Here is an 18,458-nt window from a genome sequence, read left to right as displayed (position 1 = left end):
TTGTTTTCCTTCCGAAACGTCCATGCTGACAGGTTGGAAAGCTTCAGGCGATATTTGTGCCCTGCTGAAATCTAAATCTGGGGATGTCTCAGTTCCCTTGAAGTCCCATTGGTTGTTCACACCTCCTTGTTGATTCAAAATCACAGATGATTGATTACTATCATTAGGATTTGATGGGATATTGAGTTCTGAAGGTCTCTGATTGGCTGATTGGTTGGGGTTTAGGAACCTTGCCCACTCTTGACCCGTGACGATCTCCTCCAGCAAGCTAAAGGAGCCCAGGCCAAACTCAAAGTTGCTGCTGGTTGGTCTGGAACAAGAGAATAGATTCTGTAAAGTTAGTGCAGCACATTAAATTACCTCAGCCTCAAAATCAGGATGAACGTTCAAGTCAAGTCAATTGTATTCAATTTGAATCAATCCCACACACGCCTGTAAATAGTCACTAAAGCACCAAATGTTTGTCAATCATTTAAATTTTGTATACATATACAGTATATATATATATATATATATATATATATATATATATATATATATATATATATATATATATATATATATATATATATCAAATGAATACCAAGTGTTATGTTTTGTATTGTCCTTGCTTTTTGTTGGATATAATCTGTATATGTTTTGCTTGTTTTATCTTGTTTTATTTTTATTTTGTGTGTTATGTGCAGGAAAGCGATCCCCACAGAGAATAGTCCCAAACAAATGCACAGTTTACTCATGTTTGACTGACATTTGCACAACTACAGTGCCCAGCTGAGCTCAGCCATTTAAAAAGTTTAGATTTTGCAGCCGAAGCCTGACATTGCTGGTTTATTCCTTTGGCCATAGAGCCATTGTTGAAAAACTATTATAAACACATCATTTAGCCTCTCGGTTGTACTTGGTGGCATATTTCTTTGTTATAATGAACATAGAAACATGGTTTGCTTTGAGTCAGTCTCACATACACCTTGCTGCTGCTGTAAATACTCACTAGTCCACTATGTGTGTATTAATCCACGGCTGAAATTACTCTCCAACAAATGCTCTATCGAGTCCCATTTGAGTCACATTTGCTATAAACTACAGTGCCCAGCTGAGCTCAGCCATTTTAAAAGTATAGTCTTTGCAGCCATAGAGTCTTCAGTCTGAACAAATAGGATTGGTGCCGAGTACAGACAGGGTAGGAATAAACACATTGAAAGACTCATCCTCAAGAATCATCTTTAAGGGTGATTGAGGATCTCTGTGTGTATGTAAGCATGTAGCTGTTTCCTTTAAGGCATTTATGTTATGCTGTGCAGTTATGAGACTTATTAAGTGTGACTGAATATGGCTGATGACAGAAGCTGTCAGTGACAGGGGTGTGTTTGTCACAAAACATAAATCAGCCCAAACTAATATTACAGCTATGCTTGGAAACGTCTCAAACATACTTAACATATCTTACTCCTGGCTGAGAGACGAATCAACAAAAACCTGATTGTGAGGACTTTTAGCCTGTGTCTGCTGACTTCAGTAGTCACACAGTCGTAAGGACAATGTGTTTTCAGATTACCTCATATATCCTTCGATAGTGCCGTCTTCTGTGTGTGCAGGAGGAGTGTTACTGGGATCACTGCTGTTGAGTGAAGGAAGGGTTCTTTCTTCCACCATATTTGATGTGTTGATGACATTGTCTGCTGTCGTCAGTTGGTTTTGAGGTGAAATCTGCTAAATAAATAAGTTGCAGTTTCACTTTTCAGTTAATGTTCTTAATTTTGACGAAGTAAAATCAAAATCCACTACTCACTTCAGGTCCTTGCTTACTCTTCTGGTCTACTGTTCCTCCTTCTTTTTTCCCTTTATAGCCAAAACTCCCTGGCCTGTCCCTCCATCTCTCCTTGATCTTCTGAGTCCATCTCCTCGTTTTACTCTCAGATGATAGTTGTTTTCTTATAGAGCCGCTGTTTGTCGCAACAATCTGCGTGTCCTTATTGTTGGACAAAGCTCCAAATCCTCCGTTTACCACATGCAATGCTTCATTCTTTTGAATTTGTGTGGCAATATTTGCATCTTTGGGATTTAAGGACCACATGTAAACTTTGGGCGTAAAACTCTGGTCCTGGTTCTGATTCTGTCCCGTGCTTGTGACATCATCATTATTGCTCGAGATGGGCCTTGTCATTGCAGAACCGCCAGAACTCCACCTCGGCCTATCAGTCCTCTCAAAAAAAGTGATATCAGCATCCTTACGTGATTCAGCAGGAAACAGCTGCCCCGTTCCTGTTGGGGTGATAGCATGCTGAGTGGCCTGTCCCATCACCCTTTCCTCACCCGTGTCAGCATCAATGTTGTCTTTCTGGGAGTGGGAGGAAATAAGACCCCTGTCCACTTCACAGCCTTGACCCAGTGGTTGTATTCCCGGACTTCTGAGCATGAAATGACTTTCCGCAGCAGAGATCCCAAACTCTTTTGAGAGGATACCATTGGTACCAAGCTCACAGCCATTTACAGGACTGCTGTTTACTTTCTGGAGGTTGGAGGCTCCTCTTTCTCCATCTTGCCCCCATGCAGAAGCAGCTGCGGTAGACACAGGTGTGTGCAGGTATTCCTGGGCCTCTTTTCCCGGCTGCAGCTTCAGTCTCTGCAGCATGGACTGCAGCAAAGCTTGATTGTCTTTTGTTTCATCTGACTGAGACATCTAACAGAACTGCTGTTTATCAAATCCAAGATTCACAGAAAAACATTTCAACAATGAGTGTAAACACAACAATATAGTCCGCTAAACAGGTATAGATTCCACACAGCCTTATGTAATATGTCGCTTTAAAAAGAGACTGGAGTCCATGACAGAAGAAATTAGCTGTGTGTAAAATCAAATCAGCTCTTAAGATACCTGTGATGGTGAGTTCCCTTTGTTTTCATATTCCAATCTTTTTCCATTATCTTCTTCTAAGTTTCTTAACGTAAAAATCATGACAGGTCCATCTCTTACGGTTTAAATTCCTCAGCTAGATTAGTAATTCTTCTCATGTATGCTTTGCTTTCATACTGGCTCCAATCCTCCATAGTCCACAAAAGTTTCATCAGCAGTCTGTCTCTTTTTGTGTTGTTTTGGCAAAGCCTAGCCAGACAAAACTCTTCCTGACTTTAGTCCTCTCGTGTGTTTTCTCTTTCACCAAATGTCCGTGGTTTCAGTGCACAAATGTTGTTTTAGTTACACCTCTTCACCAACAGCCATTTAGATCAACGGTGATGGGAGGAGAGACGATGTGTGGCAGCGTTCCTCCCACTCTAAAGCAGGCCAACGAGAAAGACCAGTGAGGTGAGATAATTTTGCATTGACAGTCTCTCTCTCTCTCTCTCTCTCTCTCTCTCTCTCTCTCTCTCTCTCTCTCTCTTTCTCTCTCTCTCTCTCTCTCTCTCTCTCTCTCTCTCCACCACAATGTACAAATGCTGTGACAAGAAAAGTCCTGCATTCGAATATTTTCATAAATTAAAGTACAAAAGTATTCTCTTCAAAGTATTAAAAAAAGTACTCATCCATAATGTCCTCTGTCAGATTGTTAGATTATTGGAAATTACTGGATTATCATTACTGTTTCAGTCATGTGGAAGCAGTATTTTAATGTTATTGATGGAGGTGGAGCCAATTTGATGTATACAAATGCATATGTTTAGTGTTTAAAACACTAATGGAGGTAAAAGTAGGTTACAGTAAATATGAATTGTATTATATTGTCACCAAAAAACTGCCGCTTTAGAAACATACTGCGCATGCGCATGTTCAAACCACGCCTCTTTGACCTTCAGCCTCTCTGATTGGTCCTCAGTAAGGACGCGGGTAATGGTGGCGTAAACAACGCAAAGATGCCGCTTAGTCGAACTGCTGTTGAAAATATAACGTAAGAGAGTAGAGCTATAACGTTAAGTAAACGGAATATGTTTTCGGTACTAGGAGGATTCTTGCTCGATGTGCAAACTATTAAAACCCTACTGACTCAGTTATTGGTGGTGTTTAGCCTCTAGTTCCGGCTAACTTTTAGCCAACTTTGCTAGCTTAAAAGAAAAGTAGTAACCTACGCTATCAAACTTTAGTTTATTGAGATGGACTGCGTTGTGACGGGAGGAAACGTGAAAGGTAGTACACATTTCCTGCCTTCTCAAACCTGTCTTCAACTAGAGATTCAGTAAACAACAATAGTTGGCTATTAATGATGTTGTATATGTGTGTGTATGTACCGTACAGTGCTGGCCAAAGCCATCCATTCTCTGTCCAGGATCGGGGATGAGCTTTATGTGGAGCCTCAGGAAGATGGGGTGAGCTGCTCTGATACTGTCATAGACACAAACACTTCCTCCTGCCATGCATATAGTCTTGTTACTTCCTGTTGGTGCGAGCTTTGCGTCAATGGATGATGCTAATTTGCCTTTTCTTCTCTCTCTTGTAGCTGGCCCTGCGGTCTGTGAACTCCTCCCGGTCGGCATATGCTTGCTTCCTGTTCGCACCACTCTTCTTCAGCAGGTGCAGACTGTGTGCTTGTGTATAAACGGCACTGTGTTGTGTGGGTGTGGGTGTGTGTGTCAGAGAGAGAGAGAGTGAGTCACTGAACATCATATTTATTGTGTCATTTATAATAGGAGCTTTAAGCCAACAAAATCTCCCATTTCTTGTGCAGGTACACCATCCCCAGTGGGCACACCTTCCGCTGCAAGATTGCAATAAAGGTGTGTTGAGAGAAAGAGATGAGCTATGGATCTTTAATTAAATTATTTAACCAGTTTATGTGTCACATTATGTGTCACATTTCTTTTGTTTGGTCATGTTTGCGTTCCCGTTTAAATTATTTAGAGCAGAATCTAATTAATGAATCAATTTCTACTATCTAAAAGACTATCTTTCCTGTTATGTCGCTACTGTGGTACAACCTTGTTTTCTTTGTTCAAATTTGGCTTCCTTTTTTTTTTTAAACAGTTGTACATGGCATGTGTCACCAACCAGTTATATTGTCACATGTAAAGAGTGTTGTGCAAACGTATAGTTTTGGAGATGCAATACATGTCCAAAGATTTCCTTAAATGTAACTGAAATGTTGTTGTCATGGCAACTTCATTGTAGAGTATTGGCTTAATTTCGTTATTACGGGAATATTTCAGTGCACATTCACAGTCATGGTCTTATTCCCCCCTCTTCATATGTTCCTCTATGTGTGAGTCAGAGTGTGCAAGCCGTATTCAAGTCTGTAACGACTCTGGAGAAGACGGTGGAAAAGTGTCACATCGAGCTGGACGAGCAGAAAAACCACCTCACCTTCACCCTGCACTGCAAACACGGTATCTGTGCTTCACTTCCTGCTCAGAGAATTCACAATGCTTTTTGTTGATGATTTCAAAAGAATTACATCTTATTTATCCAGACAAATATTTGAGTAATTTAAGCTCGTCATTCATTCTGTGGATTGCATTCTACGTGCTTGTGTACTCAAAGCGTTCGTGTTGGTATTTTCTCTGCAGGCCTCATGAAGACACATAACCTGTCTTTCCAGGACAGTGAAAGCTTACAGGCTGTGTTTGATAAACACAGCTATGCAAATGTATTCAGATCCCATCCCAGGTCTGTGAAATCTTTCTTACCAAAATAATAGAGATCTAATCTTTCTTTCTCTTTCTGACTTGAACTCTTTGTGGTTTGCCAATTGCCTTGTAAGTGGTGTTTGAGAAATTTGTGATTTGGAAGCTGATACAGTTGGTTGGTTAAATTTAATGAATAACTTTTCCAAATAAAGGAAATGTATGTCGCTATTTATTTATTTTTGTTGTTATTCACTTACATCTTCTCTTGATCTCAGGCTGCTGGTGGACACAGTCGTTCACTTTCCTCCGTCTCTTGAAGAAGTGACGGTGTCAGTGAGCGATGAACGGATGTGGGTCAGGAACCATGTGGAGGATGAAGCAGGTGATTCTAGGTTTTTCAGAAGTTACAAAGTTAAGTTGTATACTGCGTTTTACAAAGTCATAACGCACTGTTTACTTATACAAATTGTACTAACCTTACATCGGATATTCAAGTAATTTAGAATAAAGAAGATCGTGTCCTATAGCCTAACCGTGTGTCTTTCTGGTCCAGGCCAGAAAGAACGCTGACCAGGTGATGGGAGGCGATGCCCCTCAGTGGCACGAGTATTGAGTATGTTTCATAGTTTGCTGGCACGTATATGTTATTGATTATGAGTATCTAGCTATCACCTGGATTGGTCTAATTGCAACTGAGGTGGCGTGTGCTGTCTCAGGAACTCTAGTTAGTGACAAGCTTGCTAGCTGGCTAGCTTGCAAACTAGTCACAGCTAGCTAGCTGTGACTAGTTTGCTACTCATAATCAATAATATGTATGTGCCAGCAAACTATAAAAACATACTCACCAATCGTGCCACGGACGGGCATCGCCCCCCCATCACCATCATATTAATGTTCTTTGTCACCTTGTGTTGTGTCTATTTCCTTTTTCTGTTAAGAAGATAACATACTTTTGTTAGCTTTGAGGCACTGCTGGCATTTCAATGTCATTTATAAATGCTTTGTAAGGCATAGATAGTCCTCACTTTAGATGGGGTCACACAAAATACTTAACTAATACTTAACTAACGATTAGTAACTACCTGAATTAATCATGAATTGCTGTGTTAAAACATGTTTATAAAGCACATGTTAACCATTAGTGCATCATCTATATGTCCTTAATAATAGTAATATAATACTATAATATATTACTTAATTGATTTGCAATATATATTACTTAAATTACAAATGAGGAATCCATTTATAAAGTATGAAAACCCAATCATGCATAATAGTCAAGCCTATTAATCAAGAATACAACATGTAAAACTGTATTTATGAATTGCATACTAATGAGTTACTAATGAGTGTTCATGTTGGAACAATGCTTTATAAATGATGAATTAATTGTTTACTAATGCTAAATAGCGTGTAGTTATTATAAAGTGTTACCAAAATACATATCTTACTGTCTGTTTAATTAGTTCATTACTAATTCCACAGGCGCAAAGAGTCGTTGGGTTTTTAACGAAGCTTTGTATTACTGAAAAAAACCCTATTATGTTAATTATATTAATTATTGTTAATGACATGGAGAAATAATGCTGAAAGAGGAGTTCAGTGGTGCCCCTGTGTGGTAGAAAGGCAGAACAGCAGAATTGCACTGTCTAGTCATGGCTGTCATTAGTCTTCTCAACTCTGCTAGCAGCAATGGAATATAAGACAAATAATTTGTTTATTCAAAAATGTGTTTCTGCTTTTCCCCTCCATTCACTCTTACTTTTCTTTTTGCTTCTCTTGCTCCATTGTTTCCTTCTCAGACCAGTCTAAAGCCATGCTGACAGAGCTGTGTCTGGCTTCAGACGAGTTTGAACATTTTGCTGTCCAAGCTCACAACAGCATCACTTTTTGTCTGAAGGAGTTACGGGTGAGACGGGGGCGGGGGGGAATGGATTAGTCTGAAGGCGAAGATTGTGAAATTTACGAGAGGGAGAGAATTCCTTTGAGAGAAATGACACTGAGGGAAGTCAGTTAAAAATATGCTGTGGTTGATCATTTAAAAACAAAAAAGAAAGACTTCTTGAATTGATTAACTTATCAAGGAGGTTTTTCTCAGTGAGTTTTTGTCATCTCTCCTCCAGGGTTTGTTAGTGTTTGCAGAGTCTACTGGTCTCCCTATTTCTATGTATTTCGATGAACCGGGCAGGTAAACATGTTCACATATAGATGTTAGTGTATCACTTTTGTAACTTTGATGTATTGACATTAACTGTGTGTGTGTGTGTGTGTGTGTGTGTCAGCCCTGTAGTGCTTTCAGTAATGGACAGTGTACTAGAGGGGAACTTTGTGCTGGCCACGCTTTCTGATGACCCTAACCACCGTAAAAACAACACTAGACGGTAAAGCTCTCACAAAACGGAATGCATGAAATTATGTGGGGGGAAACATTGTTATGCAAAGTAAAAGTAAAATTGCTTTATTATTAATACACATGGTTTCTTCAGTTCTAATGACAGGCAGAACATTCCCAGCAGATACTCTGCAGAGACATTACGACAATCTTTGACACTCTTGGAAGTCAACTTACTTTTGGCATCCTCTGAGTGGAATAGTCTGCTGTCCAGCTGTAGAACATTTGGTCTGTGGCACAGTCTAGTTAAGGTTTCAGAAAAATGTCTTTCTGTATTTGTGTCTGCCTCCACTAGTCGGTGTCACTTCTACCAATTCATGATAAATGCTAACGTTTTTCTGCCTGATATCAGGACTGAAGAAGCCATTTGGATGAGCAGTGAAACCTTTATGATACAGTAACAAGAGTAGTAGATAAATTCAGTTTTCTGTTCATAACTTCCATGAATTTAGATGCAAGTGTGCTGTCAGTGAAGTTCAGACTTTGATTTTTTTTTACCGTTCTCTTCTTCGTTCATGTCATATTTCTCTTCCTGTCTTATGTCCTCAGAGCATGCACGCCGCCGCTGCCGCCCCCTCCTGATGACTTCATGGATGACGACATAGACGCTTACCTCATCGCCATGGATACCAGTATTGCGCCAGGTCCCTCTGCCACAAGTCTGCTCACAACCCCATTAGCTGATTCTATATGTTCAAAACCGAGTGCTCCAGCCATTGTCAGGACAAGGCTACACAGTGAGGAGGCAGAGGAGGAGGCGGAAGAGGAAACAGACGATTCAGGCAGACCACCTAATAAGAAGGTATGGTTTAGTGTTCACATTCATGCATTAACTAATTAAAATGCTCCAAATGGAAAAAGCTGGTCCCTAAATATATGTCAGATGGAGCTGAGACTAAATTAATTTCCATATTAACAACTGTTCATCTACATATGGCATTGTGTTTTTATAGTTATTGATTTATTCATCCCAACCTGACTTACTTTCAAACAATCAAAACAATAAATTGCTAAATGTATTTATAGTCCAGGTGCCAAGACGCACCACCTGGATTAGACCGCCGTGAGTTTCCATGCACAACGATGACTGAAGCCTACTGCAGACTCCAAGACTTGAGAATCTCTTTTTTTTTTTTCCTCCTTGACTGAAAGTATACAACTAATCTAAAACAAGGTGTGCACGTTTACGAGCTTATTCCAGTTGGAGATGTCTATGACATGAGCAGATGTTTGTGATATTCATCCAAACCATGTCAGGACTAGGCTTTAGGTTACAGTTGGCTGGATAAAACCTTCAGGAATTACTTGATAGAAAACATTCTCATAATTTTCTTCCCTATTTCCTCTCACAGTTCTGTTCCTTGTTCTTTGGATCGGTGCTTCCCCCATCCTCTCAGATGACCACGCAGCCAGTGACAAGTCAGGAAGTGTTGGCCAGTGACAGTGAGGATGACGTACAATGAAGCAGAGGGACGGTGGACTGTTTAATTTACACACATGCCACCTCCAGCCCTTTTCCAGCCTGTACAAGTGGTGTACAGGGTTTTCTTTTTACATGGGCAAAGATATGCAAAGACGGTAGAGAACAGGATATTCCAATGTTTTATTGGACTATAATTTTTATGGTGGACTTGAAAATGTGAGATTATGTGAAACTGGACATGAAGCACTTCCTGTTTATTTTTGTTCAAAGTCCGTTGGGTTTGTGATTTAGGTGCAACAAAAAAAAGCTCCTCTAAATAAAATAAACATATTTTTCAAATTATGTAAACATTATTTATGATTTATTTACATGCCAAAAGGTTCAAGTGTGACGAAGATTTTTGATGAGGGACTTCCGCACGACAGAAAGACCAATGAGACAGGATGTGGAGGTCTGAAGCACTCAGTAAAACGCCTCCTCATTCCTCCAGATCCGATAACACATATTTTTTTTTGTCAAAAGTAAGATTCAGCATAAGAATGATTTCTGAGCGTCTGTGATCCAGTCTTTGCAGGTTGAGTCACATCACTGCTCCCTTTCTCTCTTTGCACCTGGAAACTCTGCCCCCTCGTCTGTGGTTTCTTCCTCTCTTGTTCTTTCTGCTTCCCCAGCTCCTTCACTCTCTTCTTTTTCAATCTCTCCTCCTCTTTCTCTTTTCTTTCTCGGTCCCTCCGCCTCCTCCTCCTTTCCCTGGAGCTCAGTTTCTCTTCCCCCTCTTCCTCAGTCGGCTTCCCTGTCCCTGTGCCATCACTGTAGTCCTGAATCAAGATTTTGGGGATTTGCATTTTGGGTGCTTTTTTGGCCTGCTCTCCTCTCAGTCTGCGGAAGAGACCGAAACGTTTCGGCTGAACCGCTGGAGTCACTTCTGCACCCGGGGACGACGAGACTTCTGAAGTCACGTCAGAAGGACTTTGAGTTGGGTTTACTGCTCCAGGATTGGACTGTAACTGACTGGGTTTAACCTCTGGGTGATTAGGAGTAGATTGTGATTGGCTAGTTTTCTCTGACATGATAAAGAGATCTTCAGACAGCCGACGTGCTAACCTAGACCCACGGGAGTTGGATGACTTGCGGACGCAGAAATCCCCAGAAGCCCTGCTGCTGCGCTGCCCGGGGGCTTGTGTCAGGCCGCTGTTCACCGGCTCATCCTGGTCTGTCACAAGGCGAGAATCTTTGTCTTGGCCTTCTGAGATTCTGTCAGTATTTGGAGAGTCGGTTGGTTGAGTAGAAATGAAGATGTCGTCCTCTCCTACTGTATTTTCTTGAACAGTTTCTAAGTTTTCTTCCTCTTTTACGGCACTGACAGTGACCTGGCTGAGTGGTTGTTCAGGTGCAGGTTTTTCAGTTTCTACTGAACTAGTCTTCCCATCTGGCCTGGCTTGAGTCCTTGCTTCTGACTGTGTTACGTCCTCCTCCTGTGGAGGTGCTATCAAGTTGGTAGTCTCCATTTCTGTTGGTGTTTCTTCTGCTTGTGTTTGATCAACTTGTGCCTCTGAGTGTTCATCTAAACTTTGTTCTGCTTCCTCCTGTGTAGTTTCAGATGCTGCTGCATCACACTCTTTGCCAAAAGCTGCACTTGACTCCGTCACTATGTCATTTGCAACTGGTATTTCTGCTTCAGTCTCTGTGTCAGCTTCTAGGTCAGCTCCTTCTGGTTGAATGCATTGAGGTGAACACATAATTAATGTTTCTGCTTCTCTCTTTGAGTCTATGTGTTGTCCTGAATCCATGTGTACTACTTCACTCTTGGATTCCTGTGTGGTTGCATTTTCCTCGAGTTTTTCTTGAGTCAGTGCCAGTTGATTAGTTGCTGTCTCTGTTTGGATGTGGGACTCGTCTTTTGTTTCTGCTAATGATTCACTGCTGTGGTATTTTTCTTCAAATGCATCTCCCTGTGAGATATTGTCTGTCTCTGTGATCACTTCTTGCTGTTGTGTCTCTATTGTAGGATCTTTGATAGTCGGAGCTTTGACTTTCCTGTCTGTCTCTGAGCCTGGGCTCATCTCAGTTGTGACTGCGTCCACCTGCGTCTGTTGCACATTTTCAGTTTCTGTGCTCTCCTCTGGTTTCATGTCCATCTGAATCATCTGTTCCTCACTTGGATATACACTCTCCTGCGTCTCCACCTTTGTAATTTTAGCTGCATCAGCATCTTCTTTTAACTCAATCTGATTTTCCACCACAGCATTTGTATGTTCGCTTTCTGCCACTTCTGTCTCTTTATTTGAGTCCTTCCCTTGAATTTCTAGGTGCTTGATTTTGTGACTCTGTTGTTCCAGGACTTGTGCCTGGCTGTTAGAGTCCAGCTCGTCTCCCTGTTTGTGTTCAATAGTCCGATCTTCGGTTTGTTGTGTCTCCTCATTTGTTTCTTCCTTCTGGTCTGAAAGCACTCTGCTCTCCTCTGTCTTGTTGAGTTGGCTTTCCTCCTTTTCAATGATTCTTGTTTCCACTTGTTCAATCTGTTCTTCTCTGATGACCGTTTCTTCTACGTGCTCTGTTGGTATGTTTGGGCTTTCCATCATTTTTTCTATACGTTTTTTTTGTTCAATTTCTTGTGTCAGTTTCAGCTCACTCTCTTTTTGATGATCCTCTAAAACTACGTCTTCCTCCTCCTGAACGCGCTGCACCTTCTTAAAATTGAACTCAGTCCAGCCCCTCCAGTCCTCCTTTGCTCCCATTGAGAGATGCCTCACAACTTTGCCTCCGCCGCCTTCCCATTTGCGTGAATTTGCCTTTCCCCCTTTCCTCCACTTCTTGTGAAGGAGGGAAGGAGACAGCGAGAGAGTGGAGGCTGAGCGAGCAAGTGGGACAGACAGGTTTCCTTTCTCTCTCTCTTTCCTGCCTCGCACTTCCTCGTTCTGTCGTGCCCTCGCCCATGCCATCCGATATCCATGGCAGCGACCTCTGGGGTCAAATGTTGATGAGGGTCTGTCTTTTCTCCACTTTTCTAACTCCTTCTCCGTCTGCTTCTCCAGATCTCTGGCGGACAGCTGCACCGAGCACACCTGAGACAGGAAGAAAGACACTGGTCTCACTTTTGTTTTACTGTAATCTACAGAATTTAAAATAATTTTGTGATTTCAGCACAGTGAGAGTGGTGAGAGAGATCAGGGCCAAATTGTTCAGTTTGGTTTGTTATGTTTCTCCACTTGTTTATTTAGGTTTTCCATTGAATTTCTATGAGGTGCTGTTTAAAAGCTTCTGAAAATGCAAGTAAGTGAACCTTGAGTTGAGTTGGGTTTGTTTTGTTAAACTACTGTGTTAAAAAAACCAGGAGTGACGTTAGTAAGGAAAGCTCTTAGTTTAACTGGTAACTGACTTTCCTCAACACCACCCACATGTTTCATTCTAACCTCTGCTATGAAAGTGTCATCTTCCTCTTGGACCTGCTGCATGACGGCCCTCAGCCTCTCCAGAGTCTCCATCTGGCCCTGACACTGTTTCCTCTGCTCGGCCCGGCCCAGCACCCGGCGCACCAGCACAGACGCTACCTGGAGCAGCACCCGCACCCCTGAGAAGAAGAGGGCAGGAGGACAGAAATAGGACCGTGCCTCAATAATGACATTATATGCTGGAAATGGTTTCTGAGGAAATCATTATTATAAAAGTCCCTCTGTATATGACCGTTAAGTTCTTCATCTTCAACATAACTAGACTTTATTGTCCCAAGGGGGCAATTTCTCATCACACATACACGTCAAATAATGTTATATACAACAGTAGCAACATGCAATGACAGTACACACTCAGGTCTGTTCAGTGAGGCCTGTTTAGGGCGGCTATGGCTGCAGGATCAGGCTTTTCCCAAAGTGAGCCCTTCTGCATTTCAGTGCTCTGTACCTGCACTGGTAGCCCAGAAGGGTGAGGTGGAGATTGAGTGGGTGTGGGATGTCCTGTTCTATTGAGGCTGCAATGCGTGCAATGTCCTTATTGTTTTGCTCCAAAGATTGGGTGTGAACTTAAGAGACCAATTATTCTAGCCCCTGTGTTGGTGATGTGTGTGAGTTAAAGAAGCATAATGGGCTGCTTCTTCTTACAACAACAGAAAGGGATGGTGGACAACATAGAGGACGGAACTAATACTCTAAATCAGGTTAAATATACCATACCATATCATATTATGTTATATGATATGCAAAAGGTATTTAACAAATTACATTTATTTTGACTCCCTTTCACAACATAATTTAGTTGTTATGACCCACAGCAGCATATATGGAGGACGTACCATAGCAGAAAAAGAGATCCCAGACTCGGAGCAGTGTGTTGAAGGGCAGGTGACGTGTGAAGAGACACATCAGCCAGTCAGTGGCGAACATGAGGGGCTCCACTCCGTGGTGCTGCAGGTGTTTGTGGGCAGCAGGACACGTCCTTTTCAAAACCCAGTTCAGCATGGCCGCATCAAACAGGACTCCCTCCTGCAGAGGTACACATGCTTAGACAGTTCAGGAGATCTTTTTCAGGTTTCTTTTAAAGATTACTACAGTAATCGGCTACTCATTGATGGCAAATAGAATTTTCTAGAGAACTAAATTGCGGAACAAAAATCTGCTTTCAAATTCAATTGACAGCTAAATTATCTGTCTATAATATAAATAAGTGCAGTGTCAGGTACACTGTATATGTGCAGGTCCTCACCAACAGAGGGCTGTAGTATCCAGGCAGATACTGCTCACTAATCTGCACCAGACACCAGAAGGCCTCCTGCCAAGGTTGGAAGAAAGAAAGAAAGTATCCTTTATTGATCCACTTGAGGAAATTTGTCTCTGCATTCATCCCATCCATTACGGAGCAGTGTGCTGCCATGTAAGGTGCCTAGGGGAGCAATTGGGAGTTCAGTGTCTTGCTCAAGGACACTTCGACATGCGAACTATGGGGAGACTGGGAATCGAACCGACTACCTTGTGGTCTCAGAACGACCACTCCATGAGCTACAGCCGCCAAATGGCAACATGATGGCAAATACAACAAGTCAACATCAGATGCCACAATAGCCTCTTTATGTTTTGGAAAATTATATCTATACAGTCTTTTATTCTGATGTGTTTGTGGGACAGAAAGCCAGTATTTTAACAGATAGATGAAACAAGATTTGATACTGATTCAAGGACTGAAATTGCTTTTCTTCTCCACTGAAGTCTAGGTTAATGAAATGTTTTTGAGATGCGTCTGCAGCTTGTTTACTGGACATAATGGTTTACGGTGTTATTGATTGCTACCTCAGCAGGCATGTTCATCAGAAGCACTGCAGCCACGGGCCCCTGTGCCTGGCAGTAACCCTCCTCCGGTTGGTGCTGAGTGAAGGCTTTCAACACCCGGAACAAACCTCGCTGCCTACACACAAACCACAAGCACATGATTCTGTGTATAATATCTGGTATGAATCATCTTTGAAAAGAGAGGGGAAATCTTCAAGGTAATAATGTAGCCCAGAGGTAATTACTTTTATTTTGCAACAGAAAGACACAAAGTTGGCAGAGACACCAGCTGAGGCACATGAGAAACTGTCGTACTGTAGCTATCAGCTTGTCAACAGAAACCAATAGAAATAGAAATGTTTCCTACCCATGTCCGTCCTTGGAAAGGAACATTTCATGGAAAGGGAACTGTCGGTCCAGGTCTCTCTCGATCACATCCACCCAGCTCTGCAGAGCGGGCTGCGAATCCATAGACTAAAACAGTAATAAGTGACATGGAAATGGACTTCCATTATCTACTGTATGAATTGAAAATACTTAATACATACAGTATATTGCACTATGATGATCCTAATTTGGACTTAGTGCTGCAACCAACAACTATTTTAACTGACTTTTTGTTTAGAGTGTAGAATGTAAAGGGTAAATATATATCTATAGATATCTATCTCTCTCTCTCTCTCTCTCTCTCTATATATATATATATATACATATATATATATATATATATATATATATATATATATATATATATATATATATATATATATATATATATATAGATAGATAGATAGAGAGATATATATATCTCTCTATCTATCTATCTATCTATCTATCTATCTCTCTCTCTCTCTCTCTATATATATATATATATATATATATATATATATATATATATATATATAGATAGATAGATAGATAGATAGATAGATAGATAGATAGATAGATAGAGAGAGAGAGAGAGATATGTATATATATATATATATCTCTCTCTCTCTCTCTCTATATATATATATATATATATATATATATATATATATATATAGATAGATAGATAGATAGATAGATAGATATCTATCACTATTAGATTCACAGTGATATAACATTGAGAATAATAGGAATTCCTCACATTTGAGAAGCTGGATACAGAACAATGATTATTGCTTGATAAATTACATAAACAATTGATTGTCAAAATTGCATCCTTTTCATTTTAGATGCCAAAAACAATATATTGTTGAACCCTACTGTACATAGTTACTGCTGTTTTGAAAGCCTTAACTCCAGTGAGAGTGTTTAGTTTTCTTGCCTGGTAGAGGTTTTCGTTTTGTTTCATCTTGTCAGTCGCTCCACACAGCAGAGGCCAGCACTTCGCTCTGAGTGAGGCTGGGATGCCTTTCTGACACTGAACTTTGACCTGAAGGGACGTTGGTAGCAGACACAGGATCAGATCAGTGCAGTCAGAAACAGATGATGACAACATTTCATTGTTGTTTGTGTGAATGCAGACAGGGCTTTTTCAATGCAGACATTTTGACTTGTAACAGGAAGAGCACAGGTGTGTTATAACATGAACAAGGGCTCTGTTCTATTCTGTAAGTGTCCCAGAAAGACGTGTCGGTGAGCCAGCATGAACAATAACAGGACCCTGCAACTGAAGCAGCTAAATGGAATTCAGCCATCATTCATTTTATTGTTGACTGTGTTTTTCCTGCAGTGACAAAACGTTTCATTGAGAAGGCCTATCATTTTTCAGGAGTTGATTTTCACTATATTTATTGACTTTAGGTGTCTAAAACGGGTCACACCTTACTGGTCTTCTTCAACAAGATGCGATCCCATTGGCTCATGATCTGTATCCACTTGGTCTCCCTTTGCCTGACCAACTCAGGTGGTGGGCCCAGACTCCTGACACAGAACAACATACAGGTAAGTATTTTAAACATTACATATTCGATACACGAATGAGAGCCTTTTTGTGTCAAATGTGTCAAATGTATTGCCTGTACAGCATTAAGGCTCGTTGAGCTGGAGACCTCAAGGTCCGTGTGCAGAGTCGATGCGTGCACTTTTGTGTGTTGTCATTACAGAAAGACAGCGCTACAAAAAAACAGACAGGAAACAGGAAAACCACACGGTAGCAGTGTGATGTCTCCATGGCAACAGGTCAGGATGTTTTCAATGGGTTAGGCAGATAGCAGTTGGTTCAGGTGGTGCTTCATCTGGTCATTGCAGAAATGTTTGTTTCACCGTTGATTAAATGTTATGTAAATATGAAGTCAATTGATTCTGGAAGAGTTTGCTGGTATTTGAAAGCGAACATGCTCAGTATTTTTCATGTACACTTAATTCTAGTGTGCACTCTATCTGGCATGGATTTTACACTTTTCCACATAATTATAAAATCCACATCCTAGTAATTTGCAGTAGATTTTTGGTTTCTTTATGAAGTGTTTGCCAAAACGTTCTCTTGGGTTGAGGTCTAACGACTGCAGTTTAGGACTCTTGCACTTCAAATGGGTCTGACACAGCCTGGTGCTTCAGCTTGCTTAAAAATGTTTCCTTTTCTACACAATTTAAAATAAACAATATAATATGACACTCGCCTTGAGGTGCTCAAAGTGGCCAAAAATAAACTTTCAAAAAATCAACAGCAATGCCTCTTTCCAGAAATCATGACCCGGTTAATCCACAGACTTTGTGAGCAGTTTCATGTCGGAACAATTTTCTTTTAACCATAGTTCATACATGAAACTTCAAAATAAGCACTTCCGGCTAGAGGGAAACATGTTTTTTTTTTATTCTGGGGTGAACTGTCCCTTTAACTGTTGGTTTTATGTACTGGTTTACTGACATTTCATGTGGCTGTCGTCTCATTTAAGCTCACTATGAAGTTCAAACTTGACTTTCAGGCTTCTTTCACTCCTTAGCAGAAACATTTTGCTCTTGTTATATATATTTCAGCATTCAGGAGAACAATTTGTTTTGAAGCTTAAAGTGTTGAAAGTTTTTTTTTTTTTAAGAGAACTAAAACAGGGAGCGAGTAAATCTGCTTTTGACAACAGTACTGAGATCATTAACAGTATAGTAGTACACAAGCACACATGTGTAACTGCTCACCCAGCGGTGGATCCATTTGTCAGAATGAAGCCGAAGCGGTCCGTCTCAGGTTCCTGACTGACCTCTGACCCTGCATCCGATCCAGAGCTGTCCTCTTCACTGAGGTCCTTCTGGGCTGGACTCGTTGGACTTAACATCTTACTGGCAGAGGAGAGGAGGCTCTCATTATTCAGCATGTGACTGTACGCTATCATCATGACTATGTGAAGCTGACTTTACAATGTCTCCTATATGTAGAAAATAAAGAATACCGTAACCCCAAAAACACTGCTCTGACTGGAGTACGTTTAGTTTGTTATTGTTAGTGATCGTAAGATTTTTTTAATTTCATTTCTGAATTAAAATGTTCTGTTACGTTTCATAAGATCTTAAGAGAACATGCTTTACCAAACCTCTTTAATACAAGCCACGCTTATGAAATCTGCCTCGCTTCTTCTTCTTTTTTAGCATTAGTGTAAACATCTACTTTCTTCCCTCCACCCACAAACATAACTACAACAAAGGGTCAGTTGTAAATCTGTTTAAATATCCATTTAAACGAAATTACCTTTTACATTTCCGTCATGATTGATCACTCGGTTGTTGAAGAGGGAAAGTGTGAAATCCTCCAGTGATGAGGAAGACAAACTTCCCCCCTCTCTCTCTCTCTCTCTCTCTCTCTCTCTCTCTCTCTCTCTCTCTCTCTCTCTCTCTCTCTCTTTCTCTCTCTTTC

The 18,458-nt window shown here is 40.9% G+C and overlaps 3 protein-coding genes across 3 annotated transcripts; 1 reads left to right on the top strand and 2 right to left on the bottom strand.

Annotated features, from left to right (window-relative positions):
- Positions 1–4,039: 4,039 nt before the first annotated feature.
- Positions 4,040–9,434, top strand: rad9a (RAD9 checkpoint clamp component A). Its single transcript, XM_079229092.1, has 12 exons — positions 4,040–4,120; positions 4,229–4,299; positions 4,431–4,504; positions 4,659–4,707; positions 5,199–5,313; positions 5,494–5,593; positions 5,829–5,935; positions 7,356–7,462; positions 7,677–7,741; positions 7,836–7,934; positions 8,495–8,747; positions 9,298–9,434. Exons 1-12 carry the CDS (start codon positions 4,087–4,089, stop codon positions 9,406–9,408), a joined length of 1,185 nt encoding a protein of 394 aa, XP_079085218.1. The 5' UTR covers positions 4,040–4,086; the 3' UTR covers positions 9,409–9,434.
- A 449-nt stretch (positions 9,435–9,883) lies between these two features.
- Positions 9,884–11,515, bottom strand: LOC306746213 (uncharacterized protein; the record flags this gene model as incomplete). The annotated part of the gene is made up of 1 exon (XM_079229091.1): positions 9,884–11,515. One exon carries the CDS (start codon positions 11,513–11,515, stop codon positions 9,884–9,886), a length of 1,632 nt encoding a protein of 543 aa, XP_079085217.1.
- A 76-nt stretch (positions 11,516–11,591) lies between these two features.
- On the bottom strand, positions 11,592–17,940 carry LOC306745922 (carabin-like; the record flags this gene model as incomplete). Its single annotated transcript, XM_079228786.1, has 10 exons — positions 11,592–11,596; positions 11,695–12,433; positions 12,782–12,939; positions 13,657–13,846; positions 14,067–14,132; positions 14,648–14,762; positions 14,994–15,100; positions 15,936–16,043; positions 16,435–16,534; positions 17,747–17,940. The coding sequence occupies 10 exons, from the start codon at positions 17,938–17,940 to the stop codon at positions 11,592–11,594; spliced, it is 1,782 nt and encodes a 593-aa protein (XP_079084912.1).
- Between the last annotated feature and the right edge of the window lie 518 nt (positions 17,941–18,458).

Source organism: Taurulus bubalis, assembly GCF_910589615.1.
Source record: "Taurulus bubalis genome assembly, chromosome: 13".
Lineage (NCBI taxonomy): Eukaryota > Metazoa > Chordata > Actinopteri > Perciformes > Cottidae > Taurulus > Taurulus bubalis.
This window is presented reverse-complemented; position numbering and strand designations above follow the sequence as displayed.